The following is a 25,483-nucleotide window of genomic DNA, read 5'->3' as shown; positions in this document are numbered from 1 at the left end:
TAGTACCGTGGTCCGTCATTCCTACCGCTACTGCAATAACTAGTACCGTGGTCCGTCAATTGGTTGAAAGCCTTGCAGTTGTGTTCTACATATATTTTTCTTTCTGCCTATATTGAGTAGTGGGAGTCTATGACCATTAATGATTGACCTTCTTCAAAGGAGGAGGCCATTTGCAGTCCAATCCCCTTTAATTATTAGCCCCAATACAAAATCATCTCATCAATTTTATTATTAAAATTTTTTTAAAATTTTTATATAAAATATAATAGATGATATAATTTTTTTAAATTTTAAAATAATAATAATATTAAAAAATAATATTTTATTCAATTTTTAATTTTTATTTAAACCATCTAATCTTGTTTCTTCTCACCGTCAAAAAGCTCACCTTTGAGTTTCCTGATTCCACAACAACATTTTACGCTGTTTAAAACCGGACACAAGAGTCCTCAAACATGCAATCAATGCATGAAATCTAACCCACCAAACCCGGTGGCCAAGTCCTCCCCTCATTTATATCTGTTCGTACTTTTACTCGACTATATAAGCGCACACATCCACTACTTGTCTTCCCCACATTCATACAAATTAAGTAACTTTAATTTACGCAACAATATTATTATTCCTGCATCGATTGGCCTTTGATTTCGTATGCATGGTGATCATGGCATCTTCCCGTACCTTTGCGGCCTTGGCATTAATGTTCTTCATCGCTCTGTCGTTTCCGGGCGTTGATGTAGCCGTAGCTACTCGAAAACTCTTGGCACCGACGACGACCTTGCCTCAAATTCCTGGCCTGGTACTTCCAGCTCTGCCTCCAGGACCAGGAGGAATCATCCCCGACCTACCAACATTCCCGGATTACAGGTTGCCGCCACCAATGATTTCATTTCCAGCTATCCCCCCCGTCGGCGACATTCCTACATTTCCGATCTTCCCTCCGGCTACAACTACCACCCCTTAATTACTTTGATAATTCTGATAACTTTACTTGGGTACTACTGTTGGTACTGGATCTATATAATATATAGAGTGGATCTACTCCATGTACGTACGTAGTTGCATATATAAATGCACTTAAATAAAAGATCCATTCATCATAAGCCCTAGCTCCCATGCATGCTAGCTCAATTTATGTAGCTTTTGGTGATCTTTGATCACTTTCAGTCTTCTTTCATGTGCATATATGATATATCCTTAATCATTACGAGTGAGAATATATATATAAATATACACACATTAATAAATACTCACAACTAGTAAAATTGAAAAAAAAAAACGATTATGGAATTGCGTGACTGTGAAGTACTGACAAATAACCAAAACGAGACAAAAGATAATGAAATAATTGAACCTTTTGTTCAGGAAATTTAAAAGGGTAAAATCGCAGGCATGAGGCAAGTGGACTCAGGAAAATCCTTGAATTATTTACTTTTAGGCAAGGAATTGCCCACTTTGATAGGTGGGATGATATCAAAATCTTTCTATTTTTGGTCGCTCACAAGTTTGCCTCGACCTGGCCTACTCTGATTTCTCGTTGTTTACTTCACAGAGAGTCAGAAACCTCACACACAGTACTCACAGTACTATACCTAATAAATGGTGGATATGCACCAAATATGGATATATTGAATTAATTATTGCAGGGATGAATATTGATTAATTCTTAAAAAAATAACGCATACTCTCACATAAATTACACGAGTACCGACAGACATGGCAACTCAGACCATGATCTCTCCCACACCCTCAACCCCCACCATTGGTGAACAGAAACTCCCTCTTCCCTAAGCCTTCCATACAAAGCCAAGCACTCCCAATAAGCCCTCTTGCTGTTGTATCTCCCCCCCCCCCCACCCTGCCACCATTGGCTCCTGCACTCCAGAAACAGTTGATCCACCAAACTACAGAATATTGTTCTCCTGTTTATCATTTCCGCCACCACTTGTGCTTCTGCCTTCATCACCGGTACATACTCCTCTTCCTTCACATTCTTCATTAATCAATCCGAAATATCAACATTGGAAACCACCCCTGCTGCTCGACCACTCCTCACGCACCACCGCAAGATTTTAAACCTCGAAATCTTGGTTCCTCCTTGGATAATTCTGATGAAACCATTCTGTCACACCGCTATATATTCTCCTCAGCCAAGCCAACACCAATGAAAACTCTTTGCTTATAACCTTCAAGAGTATCACCCAACAAGTCAGGGATGAGCTCAATTTTCTCAAAGCACTCGTTGGATTTCACTGAAGCCCTTCTTGGTGGTTCGAGCAAGACATCTTCAAGGCACACTAACATGGCATTCTTGGCCTCGGACGCCAATTGGCAAAGGCGCCGCTTTTTTGAGGACTCAACCAACTCGTTGGATGAACCCCCTTTCCTCAATGTCATTAATATGGTGGAATTATAGCGTTGGAGGGTTATTGCTCAATATTGGAACGGCCACAATGCCCCCAATCTTCACGACACGGTTGGCAAATTTAGTGTCCGCAATGCTGGATGTGAACAAGAAATCAAATGTCTCATTTGCGATTGAGTTGTTGTGCAGATCAAAATCCACTACCACGTCGATCACGTGTTGTGCTGCTTGTGCAGATGCTATAAATTATGAATAGTTCCCACGATGCTGGGGCTAACGATGAGAACCTTATCGTTCATTCTCAAAAGGCCTTCACTGGCCAAGTCTCGAAAAAGGGAATTCAAGATCAGCTTAGAATTTAGCACATCAGATCCAATATTGTAAGATTTGAAACGTCCTTCCTCTAAGGGTGCGTTTGGTTACCAAACTCAGTTGAATTTAGTCTAACTTTAAGTTGAGTCTAACATTCAAATATCCAACTCTCAAATTACTAAATTTATCCAAACTCAAGACCTTTTTACACGTGGGATCCATGTACAACTTTTTTCAACTTAAAACATCTTTATACGTGAGATGCACAACCTTTTTTAATTTTTCATAAAAAGTATTAAATTCATCTTAACATCCAAACACACTTTAAACTCATTTTAGATGGACTTCACATAACTCTCTACACTACTCAATTCATTATTATTCATAAAGAACTCAACTTAACTGAGTTCAGCTCAACATTCCATCTAAGAATGGACAAGACGCAATGCCAAGGCACTTCAAAACACGCATGTAGTCTTCTTGTTGTTACCTTTGGAAAAAATTTTGGAAGACGAACTCAAGAAGGAATTTGATGCTGTATAGGATGAATTTTAGAGGTGCAATATTGGATCTTTGGTTGTAAATTTTCTGTTATTAATTTTAGAAAATTGTGAATGATAGATTTTTCAGAAAATTGTAAATTTTTTATTGTAAATTTCATGTTATTAATTTTTTATCGTTGTTGTAAATTTTTGGAGGTGAAATATTGAATTGTGAATGATAAGGGGAGGAGGCTGACGGGGGTGGGAAGAGGAGGAGGAGGAGGAGACGAGAAAGAGATTGGGTTGGGAGCTTGGGACGTATCCCTTTCAAAAAAAGAAAAAAAAAAATCCTTGCATGCGAGCTAAAGAAATATATACAAAGGCAATTATGATCTAACTGCATTTAGGCTACCTTAAAAACCAAAAACCAAAAAGAGGCTTAACGAGGAGAGATCCCATAATAGGACAAATAGACTATAGTGGTATTTAATGCTTGTACCCTCCACTCAAAGCAAATAAAAATATTTTTATTTTTATAACGAAATTTATGAATTGATTTTTTTAATTAATATATTTTTATAATTTAAACATTTATTTTTATATTTTCATTTTTCCTTTACTTTTCAGCTCTTAATGCACGAGAGCAATATATTAGATCTATGATTAAGGTTAGTGGACCATATCATGGCTCTTGGTTGTTTGCATAACTCTGTTTCTTTTGTCGTCTAAGGTGGTTTCTATTGCGTAATTCAAACACACTGCCTTTTAATGATACTAAGGTGCTGACAATGAGACCCATCAAATAAAAACCAAAAAACTTGATAATTGCTTATGACCAAATTAGGTCACTAATGAGTGGGCTATATTATTAATTAGTTAACGTCCCTCACATGCCATTTTGCCACTAAACTCCATCGTTCAACAACCTTAAAAATATTCACATATATATAAAAATATAATTATAAGCGATTCTGCATATTAATATGTACATCAATTCAATATGATTGGTCAGAAAATAAATTTTATTCAAAACAGTACTAATTTAAATTTAAAATATGAATGCAATAATATTAATACTTAAATTAACGCAAATTTACTTATATATAACAAAACTATATATATATATATATATCCTTTTTTGGAGTTACAACTATTCAATAATAATATTTTCAATCTTACTTGAAAGACATATCTGAACGGATTTTAAAAAATTAGATAGTTTTATTGAAATATTAGATTTATTTTATAATAAAAATAATTTTATAATTTAATATAAATTATGTGAGTTTATAAATTTATTTTATTTAAATTTTTTTATAATTAAAATATTTTTTATTTATTTATGCACGCGATGAGGAAGATTCTATGCACCGGAAAAGAGAGAAAAGACTCAAAAGAGTGTTGAGTGTCGAGTGTCGGTCCATCGCTTGGAAAGGTGGCGGCCATGGCCAGGCAATCTGGGTCCCCTCGCACCTTAAAGACTTTCATTTCAAAGCAATGCAATATTCATTCATAAACGGTAATTGAAGTAACTAAAAACCAGAGATCAGGTTCATCTAACCTAGACATTCTACTGTATCGGAACCTTAATTCCAGATTTAAAATTGGGCAAAAAATATGATTTGGTTTCTCTTAATATGGTCCTGCCAACCCCTATCAAACGCACTTTCTTTTGGACTCTTTCCTTGCACCCACTCTCTCACTGTTGCCTTTTGGCCCTCTTCACCTCCTCTCTCTTTCTTGCCCTCTCTCCTTGAAGAGCCTTGTGAAAGATTTCGTTTGGTTCAGATCAGAGAAGAAGGTCTTTGATTTCTCTCTAATCTCCCTGTGAGTTCTTGAATTCCGTTGTTTTTTTTTTTTTACCCCACTGTTTTTGCTGTTCTTAGTTACAGGTTTTGTATCCCCTGACGCGTAGCTGAGAAAAAACAAAAGATTGGAAAAAGAAACAGAATTGAAAGTCTGATTCTAACCATAAAAATAAAGACTCTTAAGCGTATGGAAGTGGTTTCGTATGGGAATCAGAAACCCGATTTAATTGTGCCTGATTCTGCTGCACGCCTTTTTCCTCTACTTTTGCATTTTTCAGTTTTAGTTGGGGCAAACTCAAGCCAGGCTTGAACATGATTTTTGAAGATTCTTCTTCATTTTTTTTTTTTTTTTTGGATTTCCTTAGATTCCCAGAGACCAAACGGAGAGTTAATGATTGTGTGATTTTCTTACAAGTTCTGATATTTTTCCTATCACAATCATTTCTTTCAAGTTCTGAGATTTTTCCTATTTTTTCCCTATTTTCAATATTCCTTTACCTGTTTGTGGAAAACCGAGTCACTCATAGCATCCTTAGATAATAAATTTCGACTTTTCATGCTTTTCTGTCAGCGTTTTCCATGATCGTTTTCTTTTTACCATCAGATAATCCAATGTCTTTTCGATTTCTAATATTTCGATTAGAAATTTCCTCGATCTCGTCCTAGAAATCAGTTTCTGGATCGATTTTTATAGAAATCTGCCAAAGGTTTGTTCTAATGAAGCAAATGGTTTTGTATTTTGCTCGGTTAAATTTATGCAGAAATCTTCTAATATTATCTTTGCAACTAAAATAAGCATTAGTTATCTTGTTTAAATTCTTCAATTATAACTCTTGACTCTGATTAATATTCCCATCATTTGATATAGATATGTACCTATGCTACTTTTTGTCAGGAATTTTGAATTCAATACGTTGCACCAGATTAAGCAGTCGTGGATAGTTCTATACTGCAGAGGAGGGGATCAGTATGCCGGGGTTGAGTTTATCTGTTGATGTGTTTCGCAAAGTTGTGTGCTTGAACTTATATTGCAGGGTTATTCTGTAAATCATTGCTTCCTTAACGGGACCCTGGTCTTGCTTCTCTTGGACTACTATTCTTTGCTCAAAAGTCCATGGGATCCAATCACTTTTTCGTCATTTCTTATGACATGCGAAGGATTAGCTGAAAACATAGAGACAGAACATAGTTAGAACTCCAACTCTCATTTTTATTCCCCCTCGTGTTTGATCTCATCTTGTTTCTCAATCTAACCGTGTTTTTTCCTTCAAGGTCTAGTTTTGCCCATTTTCTGCTCCCTGTTAGGTGTTTGTTTTGTGCTTCTATAGTAGTCAGATAGTGAAGGGTTGAACGAAGTTATGGTGTGCCAAGCAGCAAGCCAAACTAGATTCCGGGCTTTAAAACATGAGAGTGGGATTGCAGGGAAACCTACAATTATAGTTAGAGTTATTGCTTGCTTTCAACCTTTGCAGGATTGCCAAGTGAGTACAAGAAACATTTGCATTTTTTGTCCCATTTCAATTTTTCTTCCCCTAACAGTTTCCATGATCAATCAGTCAGCTTTTCTTATTAAGAAGGCAGGAATAATATTGTGTTCTTGTTGTTTTCCAGGCTGAGTACTTCCGTCACTTGCTTAAACCTGTCACGTAGATTGATGGTTTTTTCCTCATCAAATTGAGCTGGAAATCATTGATTTTCTTTTTCTATTTTTTGTTCCTAAAAGAAGTTGCAAATTTTTGAATATTCCAGATTGAAGTGCCAATCCATCTCCTGGTAGGTTTTATCGATCTCTTGTCATTACTGCTAAAACGATCTTGTTTCATTTTTAAAGTTATCTTTTATATTTATCATTTCTAGGTTATTGTTTTACGTGGATGGTGATGGCCAGCAAATCTCGGCTTTCTCTAGAGAATTCTGCTTGGAAACCATCTAAACTGAGTTTCATGAACACGGATCTCAGGCCGAGGCAACAGGAATGTTTGCCTGCATGCACAAATCCTGGCAATCGCATGTCCCCAGCACCTATGGCACAGCCCAATTTTGCAGTTCCTGGTATACCAGACTTGAAGACTGAACAAACAAATGGAGCTCATGGTTCTCTTCAATGTTTACCGCATCAATGCCAGGGCTTGCTACCCATTCCTGACCCATATCTTAAAACAAAGAAATCCATGCTGTCAAATTCTGGGTCGTCTGCAAAGAGATTCCTTATTTTTGATCAGTGTGGGAATCAAACAAGGCTAATTTATAACTCATTTTGCTTCCCTTCCCCGAATCCAAATACTGCCGCTAAACCAATTTGTTTTTATTATGGGGAAGAGCAGGCAGCTAGAGTGAGTCAAATTGATCCAAGCAAGTACATTTTACATGAAGCATCTGGTGAAAATATAACAACTTTTGAAGAAAGTGAGATGCATGAAGACACGGAAGAAATCAATGCCTTGCTATACTCTGACAATGATGAATATGGTGACGGTGACGATGATGAAACAGCAAGCACAGGCCATTCTCCGATGGCTATAAAGGGGGGATACAAGAAATATGATCATGTTGACTACCTAACAGATGAAGTTGCTGGCCCTGATAGCCCAAACAAAAGGCAAAAATTGCTCGATGGTGGGTACAAAAAATCATCACCGATGGCCACTACTAGTTCCGTAAGACTGGACAGATCTGTTGAGTATGGCAGTGATGCAGAGTCAGGCTATGCCTTTGGCCAGAACCAAGGTGAGAAAGCTGGTTCTATTTTGGGCAAAATGTGTTTTAGAAGGGATAAGATCTATGAGACTTTGAGAATTCTTGAGCGCATAATTCCTGGTGCAGAGGGTAAGGACCCATTGTTTGTTATTGATGAAGCTATAGATTACCTGAAGATTTTAAAGCTCAACGCCAAATCTCTAGGGGTGAACAACCAATAGGTTGCACCTTCTTTGGCATGCTTGCTGAAGGGTTGAAAAAAAGGGTGAAAAGGTAGTAAGCCTTGATTTCTTGGCTTGAACGATTAAGAGCTTGAAATAACTGCTGTGACTTTTGTATTTGTTGGGCTGAAGAGCCGTATATAATGGGCCAATAAAGGAACGATGTAATGGTGTGGAAATTCACTTTGGTTGCTGGAAGTGTTGAAAAAATGGGTTGTTTTTGTTGACCAGAAATAATTATCTTTTAGCTTTTGTGGGATTAAAGACCAAAGGAAGTCGCAAAGATTTGAACGCATGGGAGATGCTAGCGGTGGGCTGTGCTGTGAAATGAGGACTTATCCGGATTGTTGAGAACCCCCGAGTATGCGCATGCGTGTTTGGTAATTAAGGTCCCACTTTCAATCCCGCTTTTCTTGTTGATTTTATGCTTTTCTCCTCTCCCTACAAGTTTGCATAAAATTCTAAAGGTATGAAGAAAGTTGCTGCCGTGGACGAGTGCTTGGAGTGGGGGCATAGTCTTTCACCAAAGGCATGTTGTAAAAGGTTATAGCTTGTTTTTCATAGGGTAAAAGTCATTCTGCTGTCCTGTAATTTGTGGGCTCTGATTACTTTAGACAAGTTTTGTATCTTTGTGAAGATTTCCTTGAGTGGATTTGGATTGCTCTGTGGTGATGCTATTATGAGTTTCAGTTTTCATGTTTGAGTGTGAAAATAATTGGAGTGTGGATGTTGCAGTGGTGGTGGTGGGGGTGGGTATGGGACTACATGCTTTGGATGGGTGGAGCGGTGTTTACTTTGCTTGGTGTTTTGTTGTTCTTTTTGTGCTATGTAGTATGTACGTGTCCTTGTGTGTGGTGCCTTTTTGTAAACTTGAAAAGATATCTATTGCGAATACGTAGTGTTCTCCATGTTCCATGCTGATTGCAGTGGTACTGAACTCAAAACATGTAATCAGGGACTTCAATTTCTCACATTTAGCACTCGAGTGGATAACTGAGTATTCGTAACTTGAAAATTTCTTTTTGAGTGTAAATTTGGGGTCATCGATCAACTCGACGCGTAGAAATTTTTTGGATAAATGGATGGTTGAACTGACTGAGCTTGCAAAACCTGGCAAAAGGAACGCCTATGTTAATGGCTAATTATCATTTTAGTAAAATAAGTTATTCTGAACCCTTATTCAAGCAAATATATTCATTTTAATTGTATGCCGTCATATGTAAAGTGAAGACATAGAGAAATGTTTTGGGTTTTGAATTTGTGTTTTTTTTTTTTATTTAGTAATTAAAGAAGTATTTTTTAATAATAATGTAAATTTTTTATTTTTTTAAAAATATTTATGATGATTAAAAAAATACATAATATATATGAATAATTCTATATACAGTCGTGGAATATGCAAATGTCGTGCAGTCGTTTTGAAAAATAGTGAAATTTATTATTAAAAAATTAATTTTTTTTTATGTAAATTTTATATTTATTTATTTTTTTTAAAGTGACTGTACGATATTTACACACTTACGATTAAAATAATTATTTTTCAAAATATATATACTGTTCCAAACACTTCTTGTGGCTACTTTATCGGTGGCCGTAGTGCCACTTGAAGACATATAATGGCTCGAATTTCAATGCTATCAACAAAGACGTCCTTTCTTTCCCGAAGAGCCTGATCAAGAAAACTGGCCCCTACAAGTTGGAAAGAAAAAGGGTTAAAAAAGAAGGAAAACGCATAAGCACAACGTACTATAGGACACCCGTGTTTGCAGTCGCTCTTTTCATGTGCAACCCCATCATAAGTTTTCAGCACTTTTTTTGGCCTTCAGAAATAATCTATGCAATCTTTAATAACTCGTTTGTTTTCATAAATTAGATAAGATGAGATGAGATGAAATTAAAATTAAAAAATTAAATAAAATATTATTAGAGTATATTTTTTAATATTATTTTTGTTTTAAAATTTAAAAAAATTAAATTGGTTATTTTATTTTGTATTAGAAGTTAAGAAAATTATAATGATTAGATGAGATAAGATGAGATTTTTTCTCAAAACAAACGAGGCTTAAGTCTGTGGGGCTCGCGCAAACATTTAGAAAAAATAGATAAATTTAAAATTTATAAGAAATTTTTTCTTTTAATAGTAAATCTTTTTTTTTTTCAAACGGATAACTCATAACTGCATTATCATTTTGATAATGATAGACTTATTACTTCAAACTTCTTACTATCTATTTACTATTTATTTTATTTTTTATTTTTATTTTTTTTACTTAAATAGTTAAATAAGTGATTATTAGTGAAGTTATATATTTTTTAAATTTTTTATTAATGATTAAAGATGTTAAAAAAATAGTTGAAAGAAAATAATAAAAAAATAAAAATTTCAAATATACTATAAAATAGTAAAATGATAGTAGAAGAGTAGTAAATCTATCATTCTCCGTTAAAAAATAGTTAAAATAAAAAAATAAAAATTTTAAATACACTATAAAATAGTAAAAGGGTGATAGCCTGGTAGGGGATAGTAAGCCCATCATTATCCTACTATTTTGTTTATGTCAGTTGTTTCTTTGCAGTGTTTTTTTTCTTGTTCTTTTTCTTTTCTGGTCCAGAATGTATTGAGGATTAAAAATGTCTAGTCTTTCTCATGTTTGGGTTGGGGTTTTCTATTTAAATATATTTGTAATTTCCAGGTGTCTGATTTGTAACTACGGTTTTCCTCTGCCACAAGTGAGGACAATCAATAAACTTGGGTACCGTCCTCTTCTAAAAAAAAAAAAAAAAAAAGCAGCTTCTTAGGCAAGACTTTTTAATGATCTTGATTTATTTGTTTGTTTTAATGTTGTTCAGGTTGCTTATAATGCTCAGGTTGTTTTAATGTTGTTCAGGTTTCAAGACCATGGTTACAGCAGAAACCAACATAAAAGCCAACCTGCAACAAAGTTTTAGATTTATTTCCAGGTCTTCGTAGCTAGCTGTGAGATAACGTTATCATTCGGAAGTAGAGGGAGAAAAGAAACAAAACCACTTAAGTCGGGTATTATACATAAAAACTTCATAAGTCACATCTCTCCAAACTTCTCAAGATTTCGGCAAATTTGTAGTGACATGGATAGAGAAGTGAATGCACTTCATGCATGTGGAAAATACCTCAATGACTGGAAGTTGGTGCTAGTAAATGAAACATGAGGCGCAGATGCTGGAACCCAAAGGAATTCGGCTAATGCAGAGCGTATTAATAATTGGGAGAATGATGGGTTTTTCAAATGGTATAGGTGGAGTGTATTGGGCTTGCCCCTGGTGCAGACTACTGTGCATCATTTTAGAAGCATGGACAATATCCCATTAAGTAAAAGCCTAGAGTTCATCATGGGCTAGTGCTTACTGAAATTGGGTTGGGGACTTGTTAGTCTGCTGACAAAATCGTCTGCATATTACATCAGCAATGCCTTTTCCCGTGTAAGATAACGAAAGTGGAGTATCTTATCATGTTTTTTCCTTTCTATGTTTGACGAGATTACATTATTGAATCTTGTACACTGTGCATCAAAAAGTAACATAAAAAAGCTCATTAAGTAAGAATTACAAAGAATAATCTGCTTTCCATCAGAAACTCGAGTTGTCTACAGTTCAATAATTTGGAAGCAGAGAATACATACAGCAGCCAAAGTGCATGTGTCCATGCAAGGACTTCTCGTATCATTGAAATCTTGATGGAGTACTTTGTGAAAGGTATGGGTGCCATGACTCATGAGGGGCGCTGGCTATGAGCCTTCCTCTTTTTAAGTGCATTTGTAGCAATCTTTTGTAAAAAGTACTTGATAGGGCCATCGGTGGGTCTAACTATCCCAAAAGGCATTTGCATCTGGTCATTTCCTGTCGATAAAGTTATATGAAGTGTAGTAAGCGAACTTTTGAAAACTTCAGTTCGTGTCTGTGCTTTGTAATATTGATGGTGGGACTCATGCCCACAATCTCAGTGGACGATGACATCCCTTTTTGCAGCACATTGACATGCTTTCGTGTGTTCTGCTCATTGTTGGGAGGGGACATTGGCAGTAATTTCCATCTCTCTCTCTCTCTCTCTATATATATATATATATTGTATTCTTACTTCAATCTATCATATCATGGTTGTGAAAGTACATGTCAACAATGACACAAATGTAGTTTATATCAACAATGTTAAGATTACTGCAAAAAACTCGGCAAAATACTGGTTTTGATCAACTTATAGTAATTAAAAGCTAGGGGTATTCAGAAATAGCTGCTATGTAATGAAGGATCCATTGACTCCCACAAATAAAAGAAACAGAAGGAAAGAAATTTTGGAACACGATCAAAATGAAGGACGTATCTATTTTTGGCAACTGGAACTCTCTAATCTATCAGGATATTGAATTTCTCCACCTTCTAGGTGTCTTTCTAGGCTGTTCTGCAGGGTTGAGCTGAGGCCCACTATTCTGGTTTTCTAAACCTGTCATCTTCGTAAATTTGCTTAGTTTCTTCCACCCACTGCTCCATGCTGACGTCTGTTTCTGCTTCACCAATTTATCGAATTGTCTCTGCAGATTCTCCATGTCATTTTGAAGCCCATTGTACTTGGTTTTCACGCTATCGAGCTCAAACTTGAGAGTGTTAATGTCTTTCTTGGCGGTTGTCCATCCTTCTTGGAATGATTGTGGAGTCCCTTCAAGTAGTGATTTCCGGTTTGAAAGAGATGGTTGGTAGTAACATTCACCACCTTCTTTCAGGGAACTGTTGGCTATTGTATTGCTTATCTTTAGCTGCTCAGAGAAGAGGACTTGCACCACGACTCTTAATGGAAGCCTTTCATTTTGGGCAGCATGCATGCATGCATCAATCGAGAGCTTCTGGCAATCCATCAAACGGCAAAGTCGCTTCCTTTCATGCTCAGAAAGCATTGGATGGGCCTGTTACGATGTTAGACTACCAGAATTATAATAGCAAGTACTATTATTAGTTTTTATGTTCATTTCACTAAATTTGGTATGCTATACATACATGTTCATGGATCTCATAATATGCATGTCACAAGTAAAAGCATGGCATTACTGGCATCTTGATGATGCATACATACAAAACATATTCTTGCTATAACACTTCTGCATGTTAAAGTCTTCATGGATGCATAAATTTGGTATGCTATACATACATGTTCATGGATCTCATAATATGCATGTCACAAGTAAAAGCATGGCATTACTGGCATCTTGATGATGCATACATACAAAACATATTCTTGCTATAACACTTCTGCATGTTAAAGACTTCATGGATACATAAATTTGGTGTGCTATACATAAATGTTCATGGATCTCATAATATGCATGTCACAAGTAAAAGCATTGCATTACTGTCATCTTGATGGTGCATGCATACAAAACATATTCTTGCTATAACACTTCTGCATGTTAAAGACTTCATGGATACATAAATTTGGTATGCTATACATACATGTTCATGGATCTCATAATATGCATGTCACAAGCAAAAACATGGCATTACTGGCATCTTGATGATGCTGCTGCATACATACAAAACATATTTCTTGCTATAACACTTATCCATGTTAAAGACTTCAACTATAACAATGCGAATGAATTTTGGAGTTCATCTGTTCCAACTTTGCAAAGAAGCGGGAAAGTTTGTCCTTTAGTCATACTTATAACACTAATCAAGCATGCACATCTGTCATACACTTCAAAGCAAAAGGAACTTCATTTGTGCACAAAATTCACAGGTGAGGAACCTTCTCTATTGTGGGATATTTTCTTTTTGTTTTTTGGGTGGCTCATCAACCGACCCAGCAGTTCCTTTTTTTTCTTTTTCTTTTTTCTTTTTTTGCTTACAAGAGTAACTTTAGAAATAAGGAATTACCTTGAGGTATGAATCAATTGCTCTGTAAAGTCCGTCATCACAGGTCCTTGCAGATTCAGGCAAAGCTTCGGCCAGCACCTGGAACTTTGTGAGGGAGAGGTCTCTATCTCTGGACACCTCTGTAAGATAACTGTCAACAAGCCTTGCCACTCTCATCTTAGCGTTTGGGTTAGCAACCCTGTGACTACCTTCATACATGGATTTGTCAGAAAAGGATTGTCTGCTCGGACTTGAACTTTCCATCTGTTCTTGAACTAGAAAATGCTCCAGAAGTCTCTGAACAAGATCCACATCGTACATTGTCTCACTTTTACTGTAAGAAGGGATAAGAAGATCTGCCAATGTAGCCTGTTCAAACTGCATTCCCACTCGTTTCTCCAATTCAGTTGCCAAAGCAGGAGCCACTTTCAACATGTTTGCCATTCTCAACAGCTGAAGCAGGAAGCTGCATGAGACACTATCCTTCTGTGGGGGAATTATACTGATGAGGCTTTCAATGATCATCCGCTGATCTTTGGCCTGAACAGTAGAAAGCTCATCTTTAGTTCCTGCCACAATCATATGGAGCCCGCCCCTCCAACTACTGCTGATACTACCTGTATTAATGTTTCTGCCATTGCTAATTCCTTCGTCTCCTGCCCCTGCTGCATCACTTATCAGGCCTGGAAGCCATTTGGCTGCATAGTGCATTATCGCAGCTCCAATCAGTTCAAATTTCATTCCTTTAACCTTAATTGCTGTGACGACCCTGACAAAGTGATCAATCCTAAGGAGAGAAACATCTTCAAACCACCAATCAGGAGGAACCTGCTGATTTCTACTGGGACTGGAGTCCATGTCATTCCATTTTGAGCTGGAATCTTTTGGGGGCTTTCCAGTATATGCCCATCTTATTCCTTTTGGATTGGCACAAGCCTTCCAAGCAATAGACTCGCTGCACCTTCGCACAATTTGAAGGTTCTCTGCCCATGGCGAGAGCTTCTCGCAGCTTTTCAACACTGCTATTGAGTCTCTCCATGAAGATAAAACAACATAGCTTAGAAATGCTTCGGTTTTGAATATAAGATTGCCTTCTTCCAAGTCCTCTGTCATTTCAAGGTACTCTGCAGCACATCTCAGGCCAGAGATGTTGGTTGCTGTTAGATCAACAGCAATTCCATAGCAGAATTTTGCAGCTAACTCAAAAGCATCAGATCCACCAGGTAGTTCATCCAGCACAATCTTATTCAATTCCGGGTTTCTTGATTCATATAGGATCCTGTTCACCTTTCCACTCCGAGAAAGCAAGGGATACTTATCCAACAAAAGAAAGAGAGAATCAAAAGAGAGATACGAATTAAATACATGCAAATACATGCGTTATCACTAGTAAACTTCATTTTCAAAGCTACAAGAAGTATAATTTTAAACATCTGGGTCGGAAGGAAATAAAAATTAAAAAATTAGCTACCTTGTGCAAGTGGAAATAAACATCCCCAACTTGAACTTGAAGATCACTAGGAATATCAGTATCGACATACCTACATAAATGAAAAAACCCACCGCATGCTTCAGAATGGAGGAAAATTCATAGCATACTAGAAAAACTGTAGCAAGATTATTGTGGATGAATTAACTATATACCAAGATTATTGGTTAATTTACCCGAAGCTCACAATCTCTAGACCTTCTAATTGTTCCAAAAACATATATTTACTAGCATTAAGAAACTAAACCTCTATCTTTAACTTTGGTTCTCATCCCTGTAATTAAATATACTCGGTCTTCATTCATACATACCAAGACTGGCCCCTTAGCTCAAATCCGTCAGTCTTGACCCCATGCTTGCTTGAGGTAAGAACGCTATTCCCATAGTCTCGGCCATCAACTGACTCGCTCTCTGATTCCCACATGATGAAAACACAAATTATCAAGAAAACCGAGCAGGATTTTATCAGGAAAGAGCCTCCAAAACAGAAGGAGAACTAAAAACTGATCACAAGCACAAGGACGGAACAACCAGAAAGACACAAGACTGACGGAAAAAAAAAAATGGAAAAATCCCACGCGGTAAGCTTGGAATTGTCCAGAATTTTCGCTTCCTAGCAGAATTTCATGGCCCCTTTACAAAGTAATGGGAGTGGTAGGCACTGTTTTTGGATCATATCGGTTCCATGTCTTTGCTCTTTAGCTTTGGATTTCAGATATCTGTGTATAAAGAATGGGATATTCAGTACTGTTCCAGGACCATGATCCTAGTGGATCTGGATGCTCTACAGTGGAAATGCCTCTCCTTAATCAACTCGCATTGATTTATGAGTTCGTATTTAATACTGAAGCCTATGTAGCCCCAATGATTTGTTAGCATAATTACTTGCTTTGGTATGCATTAATCGTCCATGTTTACCACTTGATAGAAAACAAAAAACTATGAGTAACTAACAAAAAATAAAACCGAGTGAGTGAATTACTTCCATGATCAGGATCACATTTTAGTTCGGATTGACAAAAAAAAAGAAGAAAAAAAAGGCACCTCAGTCCAGCCAGTAGTTGACCACATAAAAAGACCAATAAATATTCAGTCTGTTAGCAATAACTTGATTGTGCTTTCATTGAGAGATGATTCTCTGTTAATAATGCAGATGCGTCTTGAGTCAATAGAGTTTGGTCTTTGGGTCCCCATCGTATTAGGAGAGTTTGTCTTCCTGTTAACTCATGCAACTTGGAGAGAGATCCATTTCGAGCCGTTTCCCCCTTCCTCTTTTTAATTACTGATATAGCCAAAAACTTTTTTTTTTTTTTTGGGGGCCTGACTCTGACTTGGAGATCCATTTTTCTTTTCTTTTTTTGAAAAAAATGGTAAATCTTTAACTTTTTGCTATATTAAGGCAGTTTTTTTAGAGCACTGATAGAAATGGACCGAATGGTGAGCATATCCTAAATCCTGATCCAGACCTTCACCATCGGTGGCCCTTTCATAAAGCTGGCTGTTGCTGTCCTTTTTCCCCATTGAATTGCACCACAGAAGTAGGTCCTTTTTACTCCGCCCGAGTAGCACCAAGTGACGTGAAATTGGCATTTTCATTTTTTTTTATTCATATATTTTTATTATTTTAAAATATTTTTAAAAAATATAAAAAAATATCAATACATTAATAGTCATTTTCTTAATTATTAAATAAAAAATAATAATAATGCTACATACAGTCGTAGAGTGTGCAAGCGCCGTACAGTCATTTTGAAAAAGAATAAGATCTACTATTAAAAAATTAATTTTCTTTTCTTATGAGTCTCATATTTATTTATATATTTTTTAAATTGATTGTGCTGCACTTACACACTCATAATTGCAACTAACATATCTCTTCCTATTATATTGGGGATGGTGCTCGACATACCATTAGTTATAAATTTATTATTTTTAAAGTATTTTTTTAACATTTTTAATCTTAAAAAAAAAACAAAAATATATATAATTTCACTGAGGGTAATGCTAGGTATCACGTCCATTTTTCCGTTCCCATTTTTTGTTTTTAGTTTTTTTACGTAGTGATTAAGAAAATTTTATTTAATAATATTTTATATTTTTTTCATATAATTTTTTTAACACTTTTAAGTATTTTTTAAAAAAGAAAAAAACTCACAATATTATTAAATAATATTTTCTTAATTACTATATATATAAAAAAAAAAAAAAAAAAAACTCAAAAAAAAATTTTGGAAACAGAGAAATGAGCGAGATCCCCAAACAAGATTCCTATCATTTTCCTTTCACTAATAATGACTTCTTTAACCATATCCTTCTAGCTGTTCATTAGACCACCATCCTCTAATTTCATGTTTATGGCGTAATACACTGACACTCACACACATATATTTGAGTGTATATTATTATTATTATTATTATTATTATTATGATAGCAAACCTTAACAGTACTGAAGGTGCTCTCTGGGACTGTTGAATGAAAGGAACAGACAAAGGGAAATAACACAAAATTCTGCGACCTAACAGTGATAGGGATAAGGAAGATGGGACCCCAAATAGCTTTAGTGGCTGAGAGTATGGTTACCACGCCTTCATTCTGTGGCAGCTGCCTATGGTGTGGTTTTTAAAGGACAGTCGATATACCTAATACCAACACAACAAGCGAGCTTTCCATATTGTATGATTGATGCAGAAAAGTCTATTATTAACCATCAATCATAGGTAGAAGCGTTTTGGAGAATTATATATATCTTATTAAAGAAAAAAAATGAGGCCCCTTAAAAGAAACTCAAACTGACTTATCAAAAAAAAAACTCAAACTATATTATTGTAACACCCGGGTGTAGCAACAAACAATTTTATAAAAATTTTGTTTTCTGATTTAGACGAATGAAGAGCCTAGTTATTTTTTTTAAATATTTTTCTTTATTTAGACTACAGGCTTAAAATCTTTGTCTTGACCGATTATGATTTTTTTGGACTTGGTAATTAAGTTTTCTCTAAAAGGCCAAGGTGAGTATTGAGCCGAGAATTTTCTGGGACAAGTTTAATTATTTTTTTAGAATTTGAGTTGTGACCCACTTAAGAAAAAGTCCAAACCTGTGATTTTTTTTTTTTAGACTCCACATTCCGTTTCTTTTTCACTTCATGCATGTCTCTTTCTCTCATGTCTAGGGTTTTATTTTTGGTCTTTCAATCACCTATATATTCACATCCTTCGTGCATGAAGAAAACCCAAAATAGTGTTGTCATCTCCTCCCCCATCTCTCTCGTGCTCTAAAGCCGCCACCCTCCACAACCTCCATGCAATCGCTGTCGCTGCCTCTCAATACCTGCTAGCACAGCCACACACGGAGTCATCTTTGCACTCCCATTTGTCGTCCAACACCCTCACGTAAGCTTAATCTTGTGCATCACTGCTGCCTCTACGTTACAACCCCCCACAGCGCCATCCCTGCACCACCATCGTGATTGCCGCTGTTATACCCTGCACCTCCGTACCTAGCTGCCGATAAGCTTTGGACGTAAAGGGCTATATTTTTGCACGCCAAAATAGGGAAAGCATCCCCACCATGAGCCACGTCGTTAGCCCCTTCCACTTCAATGCCACTGCCATTAGAAGATGCCGAAAGACGAGCCTTCATCTTCGAAAGCTGCCCTGGTCGACGCCCAACCCCAGATCGTCGCATGCATCGCTACCTCACGGTGAGTTTCTATTCTCTCTCACGCCGAGCTCGCTCTCTCTCTCTCTCTCTGTCTCTTACCGTGTTTCTCCCTCTAACCTTCTCTCTCTTCCAGCACGTGACCTGCCTCCACCCCCAGTTGTGCCATCGTAGACTTCCACCCAAGCCACCGCTGCACATAGCTTTCGGTATGCATGGCCCTGTTACGTAATATTAGTTTTTTTCAAATAACTCATGATCTCCTTGTAATTACGGAAATGCCTTCAAGGCTTTATTTATGGTTTATAGTATATACGTAGCACATCTCATACTCCTTTTAAGTGTTTTTACAATTTTGCCTTTCCAATTATAAAACTACTAAGAGTTTTTAATTACATTTTTTTATCCTTAGCATAAATTCATGGCAAATTTTTTTTTTTTTTTTTAATTTATTTTAAGTCTCAAAAATTTATATTTTGTGCATATGGTGTTTTATTTAAAGTAAATTGTGTTTAATTGGATTATATTCCAGAGATACCAATTTCTATATTGGACTACATTAAAATAAAGGTTTTTTTTTTCTTTTGTTAAATGATATTCATATTTTCTTTGGATCTAATTAATAATCATATTAATATATAAGTCGGAAGCGTTAATTGATATCGAGGTAATTTGGGAAGTGATTATATTTTAGAGATGTAAGAGTTGTAAATTGATTCTTTTAAGGAAAATTAGCTTATGTAGTATTTCAGGTCTAAGTATTGATATACGTGTTTGATTGAAAATTTATGAGACTACGTGATTATTTTATAGGTGACGATTAATATTCGTTCAGCATTGTTGTGGGAAAATTCTAAAAAATTAAGAAGTCCAGGTAAACGGGATTCCTATATTAGATTTTGCATAAAATAAAATGATCTGGGGTGTATTTTATGAAAAACATGCATGCTTTGTTATGAAAAGAAATTTGAAATAATCTCAATTATTTGTTTTGTATTACTCATGAAATTCTGTATAAGAATAAAGTATTTTTTGGCATGACTGGTGCATACATGAGCTATTTTGGCATTCTGTTTCTGAACTGTGTAAAAGAGAGTGAATATGAAACTTTGTACATAAAATATGTTTTTGTGATAAGATTATGTTCTGTTCTGAAGATGTTCTGTACTCTGATATGATATGATGTGATTTTTGAAAACTTCTGGCATAACATTCTATTTATGTTTCTGTTCCGTTCTGACCTTACCACGGGTGTAAAACTGTGGCATTTGTTCTGGTTGGTACTAATATTTCTGTTTCCGGTGCATCCACTTTGGAAGCAAAGTGGTTTTCTGCGTGGTCTTTGCTGTGTGCACACTCGGGCTCCGAAAATAATAAAAGGAATATTCACATTTTGTTTCTGGTCGGTTGGCCGCCGAGGTTTGCACAACTCTACCACGGGGGTTAAACATGATATCTGTTCTGATATGATAAGATAAGATGTGATGTTTCAGTTTATACTATAACAAAAGGATTTTGATTATGAATATTTTTGAACTTTCGTTCTGATATTTTTGATAACATGTTCTGACTCTGCATTCTGAAAATAAAAAAAAAATGTTTTGTTCTGCATTCCAATATTTGTAACTGCTCATGTTTACACACTAGTATATGTTCTCTGCTTACTGAGTTGTTGATAACTCAACTCTTATCTCCAAACATTTTTCAGATAATTTTGATAGTTCTCCTTAAGAACAAGAGTAGAGAGTTTTAATAAGGTGTAATGATCGTTGAAGAATAAGTGCCGATGGTACAAGTACTTATTTGAGAGTCATAGTTAATAAATTGATTATTTTCAGATATTTTGATTTGTTGGGTTAATGATATTTTCGAATCTTTGGAGAGTGTTTAATTTATGTTATTGCAAATTTCTTTGATATCCCTATGAATGAACATGGATATTTTGGTTGACCAAATAAGTTAATATTTTATAAAATTTACTGAATTTTATAATTGTGATATTGGAGATGATATTAGGTAATAAGAGCTAACTCTTTTTAGACTTCCAGAACCAGGACGTTACAATTATTTTGTAATTTTCTAATGCCAAAACTCTACACCACCATTATACCTATTTGTCTTCTACAATTGTGTCTTTGCGTGTCAGGTTCCCTTTTCGCCTTAGGTTATACATCGTCAATTCATGATTGTTTTCATCAAAACTCCTTTACTTTCTCTACATGGAAAGCGTTGTTTTCATCAAAAACTCATTTACTTTCTCTACATGGAAAGCGAAGGTAGTAACAATCATCTTATCTCATTTAAAATCATCTTATTTCATCTAAAATCATTTTGTTTCAATTTTTATCTTTACATGAAAAGCAAAGGTAGCAACATTTAAAACATGCAAGTTTCACACTCTTAACTGAGACAAAAGAGAAAGAAGAGTGTTGTGTTCACGCAAACATGTTATAATTTGTCAAGAAAAATATGCCCAACTAATAATCTGAATGTGTTAGATGGGAGCGGAACTTAATTGGAAAGGAAAGAAGGGTCTCCTTTTTGGACGTAATTCGAGGGTGAAGGACAGTACCGAAGGGAACAGCTGTGGGGTAGTACGTAGTTCTACATGAATAGTCACAAGTACTATTTTTATTTATTTATAATTTGATTCGCCGCGTGATGGATAGATGTGGACTATACATAATGCGTAATGGTGATCTTCTGTAAGAGTTATAAGCTAGGTTGTTGAAAATGAAATCGGAGATTTTAATTGCTTCAAACGTTCGTTCTTCTCTTTTTTCTTTTTCATTTTTTTCTTTTTGAAAAGAAAAATATGAATAGTTAAACGTATAAAATCATACCTAAATATTGAAAAGTTATGTTACATACAATCGTGGAGTGCGTAAATATTATATAGTTACTTTAAAAAAAGTATGATTCATTATTAAAAAATTAAATTTTTTTATATAGATATCGTATTTATTCATTTTTTTTAAAGTGATTGTACAATGTTTGCACACTCACGACTACAACTATCATTTCTTAATATCGAATAAATGGATTTTTTTTTTTAATTTTCATTTTTCAAGGATAGTTTTATCTTTAAAATAGAAAATGGATCAATTGTAATTTTTTTTATAATTTAAAAAGGTGATTATCAAAGCTGGTAATTTTTTTTTTTTATAGTATTTATAAAGTGCTTGATCCGATAAGATCCAATAACTAACTACACAAGCATTATTCGAAAGCACTTGAAAGCATAAATACTTGATGAGTATCGATCATTACGAACAACTAGTGTCTTGATTAACTAACGTAAAATCTTCATTTGTTTCAAAAGCTTAAATTGATGGAAATATATAAATTTTATTATTTATTTTATATCTTAATACTTCATTTACTTGTAGGTCAGACTCTCTATTAATGGGTGGGCCCAACATATGAAATATTTAATTAAATGAGATATAGTGTAGAGTCAGGATTCGAACTCAAGACTTCTACTCTAATACTATGTGAAATCATCATTTATCTCAAAAATTAAAACTAATAAAAAAATATAAATTTTATTATTATTATTATTTTAATATTTTATTCAATTTTCATCTCATCTCGTTATTTCATATCATTGTCCAATTTTTTTTTCAATTAGATTACATGCCTGCATCTGAGCTCGACAATAGTTTTTATTATTTATTTTATATTTTAATAACTAATTACAATACGACAACATTCATTAATTAATTGAAAGCTCGAACACGATCCAAGCAGGATTTCCCATCAAGTTGGTTGCTTTGTTGAAGTTCCATGTAGTCTTTGTATTTCATCCCAATGTATGCTGCTGCCTGCTCCTTACTTTCCAACTCAGGTGCTGGCCTGATCATCGTCTCCAATGAAGGCCCGTTCCCAATGCCGAGTGATATCCTCGTAGCTTTGCTGTTCACCACTGCTCGATGCACGTTACTCTTGTACTTCCCATTACTCAAAATCTAATACAAAAATAAAACATCATTGTGTAGAAATTAGAATATACGGCAGTATATATATATATATATATTCGATTAAGAAAAAATGGTATTTTATCTTAAATTTTATTATCTTTTCCATTTAAGTGATTATGAGGTATCAGTACTTGCTGATTATGAATGATGAAATTAAGATGAAGAAGCTTTAAACCTCAAGCTGATCGGCAATATTGACTAGAAAGGAGTTGGGAATGGCATTGACATTGACCCAATTCCCATTGTGCTGTGTTTGGAGGCCACCAATTCCATTCTCCATGAGAAGAGTCAAGAGGCCGTGGTCCGAATGTGGTGGCAAACCCATCGCAAGTTCTGGCTGTGGACAGGGAGGGTAAAGGTTTGCAACGAAGAGTTGTAAACCCGATTCCAGATTCGTGGCCTTTTCGATGTAGCAGGGTTCCAATCCCAAGCTCATTGATATTGCTTTGAGTAATTCCCTTGCCACTTCCCGGATTCTTTTGCAGTAATCCATTGAAACCTCCCTGCAACAACAGCAACAAATTAACTAATATTAGAATTCATTTTACAGAAATTAATATTAATTATTCTTTATCTAATTTTATCATTCAGGATTAATATGTCAACTAATATATAGGAACATCATTGTATCGCATCGGCCGATATTAATGATACCTAGTACGTAGGACATACTCACTCAACATGAGTACGTAGTCTATTATTGCATGCTCAGCAGTACTTGGACGTGTAGACAACTGTTTCTAACTTTCGAAACCGACAAGTCATGAAAGAAACAAGACGATTTCATGGTCTTTACACCACACACTCTGCATGATTTTTTTTCTTTATTAAATTTGTGGTGTATAGATGATAAGCATAAATAATTTATTTGTTTAGGTCAAGGTGATCACAGAAACTTTATGATCCACCTTTGAAGATCTAGACAGATCACTAGCATTGTATTATCAGCTATAATGAAGAATCAAGCACATGAAGTAGCTAATTGCTAAACCAATATATATAAATTAAATACCTGAATCCAGCAGGTTTATAGGGGAACTGAAACTCATGATCAGGATTTAAAAGGATTTTGAGAACATCCCTCCAGAAGAAAACATTATCCAATGATGTATTGAAGCTGGTTCCGCACCTGATCGGGTCCAAGAAGTTTTTTCCCTCGAATTCTCTCTTTTCCTCCTCTGTCAGATCGAAGAAACCTCTAATACCCTCTATCACTGCCTCCATTTGCCTCTCCGGTACGCCATGGTTGATCAACTGAGACAAGTTTTCAAACTTATGAGCACGCATGCGCCAACTACACATGTATCTACAGTACTGGTAAAGAAAAGAAATAGTTAAAAATTGATTGATATTTTACCAGGAAGAAGCCCCAGTCCTTGCAGGCCTTGCCAAGCTCTTGGATGGCTTGAGACTGTTGATGAGGAGTGCCTGAGGTGAGTAAAGATAAATCAATGACGGGGATTGGGTCTTCCGGGTCTTCTGAAATTGCTTCATCTTTGGGATTTGTGTTGTAAGTGTAAAGGGAAGGAATAGAGGTGAGGCCAGGTGATTCGGCTAGTTTCTTGCATGTCGTCATGGGAAACTGATCGAAAATGGTTGAGAGGATGATTGGAAAATTGAGTAGGAAATGGTTAGACGTGATTGAGATCAGATGTGGAAAAATGAGTGCTGCATGGACGTTGTTATAAAGTAAAAAGAAAGACCTGTCTTCGTAGAGGATTGGTCCATTATGGGGATGATGATTAAAAAATTGAGAAATTTTATTTGCAGTTCTCAAGTGGAGACTGCATGTGCAGGCACATTATTAAATAAGAGAAAACATCATTTTAAGAGAGGTAATTTTATAATTTTAAAAAATTTTGAAATTAAAATAGTCTAGACTTGTATTGCAATCTCTATTTAGAGACTGTACCTAACATTGCTCTTAAAAAATTAATGATAAATAAATTTTTTCTTCAATTAAATTAGTCGGCCACTTGAATGCATTTTGTTTGATGGTATGGATGTTCGACAAAACACGCAAAAAAAGAGAAACACATGCTAATAAAAACAACCACGCTAATAAAAACATGAACCACGTGCTAATAAAAGATTCTTATTTCTTAATTAACTATAATTTTCTCAATAAAAATCCAATTGATAAGCAAAATTTGGAGAACTATAGCCCCTTCAAATTCTGATTGAAAGTAACCTTTCAGTTTCAACAATAAAGTCGTGTTTAAATTTTCAACACCGCCCCTTAAACTTGACATGATCTTTCCAACACGGATTATCATCCTCAACTTCTGAAATATTATATCATATTTGAGAGGTTTTGTAAAACTATCAGCAACTTGACCAAATGACTTATTCACATGATACTCTGCCTTTACGTGCATGTTCTCAATGCACTGGTAGAAATGGACCAAATGGTGAGCATATCCTTAAGGAAAATGCTAGATTTCCAGCTGGGGGCTCTCGCTGGGTCTAACAAGTGTATTTTTATGTATTTTTAAAAGTTATTTTTTATATAAATTTTTTTAATAATTTTAAATATTTAAAAAAAATCATAATATTATTAAAAAATATTTTTTTGATTTTTTCTTTTACT

The 25,483-nt window shown here is 35.3% G+C and overlaps 4 protein-coding genes across 7 annotated transcripts; 2 read left to right on the top strand and 2 right to left on the bottom strand.

The window, feature by feature from the left end:
- The first annotated feature begins 664 nt into the window (after positions 1-664).
- On the top strand, positions 665-964 carry LOC108995695 (protein PELPK2-like). Its single transcript, XM_018971307.1, has one exon. The coding sequence runs from the start codon at positions 665-667 to the stop codon at positions 962-964; it is 300 nt and encodes a 99-aa protein (XP_018826852.1).
- A 3,804-nt stretch (positions 965-4,768) lies between these two features.
- On the top strand, positions 4,769-8,829 carry LOC109016808 (transcription factor bHLH143-like). 4 transcript variants are annotated; one of them, XM_018999178.2, is made up of 5 exons: positions 4,772-4,986; positions 5,863-6,155; positions 6,240-6,448; positions 6,579-6,740; positions 6,825-8,829. In XM_018999178.2, exon 5 carries the CDS (start codon positions 6,842-6,844, stop codon positions 7,883-7,885), a length of 1,044 nt encoding a protein of 347 aa, XP_018854723.1. In that variant the 5' UTR covers positions 4,772-4,986; positions 5,863-6,155; positions 6,240-6,448; positions 6,579-6,740; positions 6,825-6,841; the 3' UTR covers positions 7,886-8,829. The 4 variants fall into 4 exon arrangements, with proteins under 4 accessions (XP_018854721.1, XP_018854723.1, XP_018854722.1 ...); XM_018999176.2 differs by having other exon boundaries at positions 4,769-4,986; positions 5,863-6,448; XM_018999177.2 differs by having other exon boundaries at positions 4,772-4,960; positions 5,863-6,448.
- A 3,324-nt stretch (positions 8,830-12,153) lies between these two features.
- Positions 12,154-16,078, bottom strand: LOC118344860 (root phototropism protein 3-like). The gene is made up of 4 exons (XM_035686463.1): positions 15,566-16,078; positions 15,237-15,306; positions 13,787-15,079; positions 12,154-12,819 (listed from the first exon to the last, which is right to left on the bottom strand). Exons 1-4 carry the CDS (start codon positions 15,676-15,678, stop codon positions 12,274-12,276), a joined length of 2,022 nt encoding a protein of 673 aa, XP_035542356.1. The 5' UTR covers positions 15,679-16,078; the 3' UTR covers positions 12,154-12,273.
- A 6,426-nt stretch (positions 16,079-22,504) lies between these two features.
- On the bottom strand, positions 22,505-24,570 carry LOC108995683 (protein DMR6-LIKE OXYGENASE 2-like). Its single transcript, XM_018971294.2, has 4 exons — positions 24,251-24,570; positions 23,906-24,147; positions 23,069-23,396; positions 22,505-22,881 (listed from the first exon to the last, which is right to left on the bottom strand). Exons 1-4 carry the CDS (start codon positions 24,467-24,469, stop codon positions 22,633-22,635), a joined length of 1,038 nt encoding a protein of 345 aa, XP_018826839.2. The 5' UTR covers positions 24,470-24,570; the 3' UTR covers positions 22,505-22,632.
- Positions 24,571-25,483: the final 913 nt, after the last annotated feature.

This window comes from Juglans regia, chromosome 16, assembly GCF_001411555.2.
Source record: "Juglans regia cultivar Chandler chromosome 16, Walnut 2.0, whole genome shotgun sequence".
In the NCBI taxonomy this organism is placed as follows: Eukaryota; Viridiplantae; Streptophyta; class Magnoliopsida; order Fagales; family Juglandaceae; genus Juglans; species Juglans regia.
The sequence above is the reverse complement of the archived record's forward strand: the minus strand, read 5'-3'. Positions and strand labels throughout refer to the sequence as shown.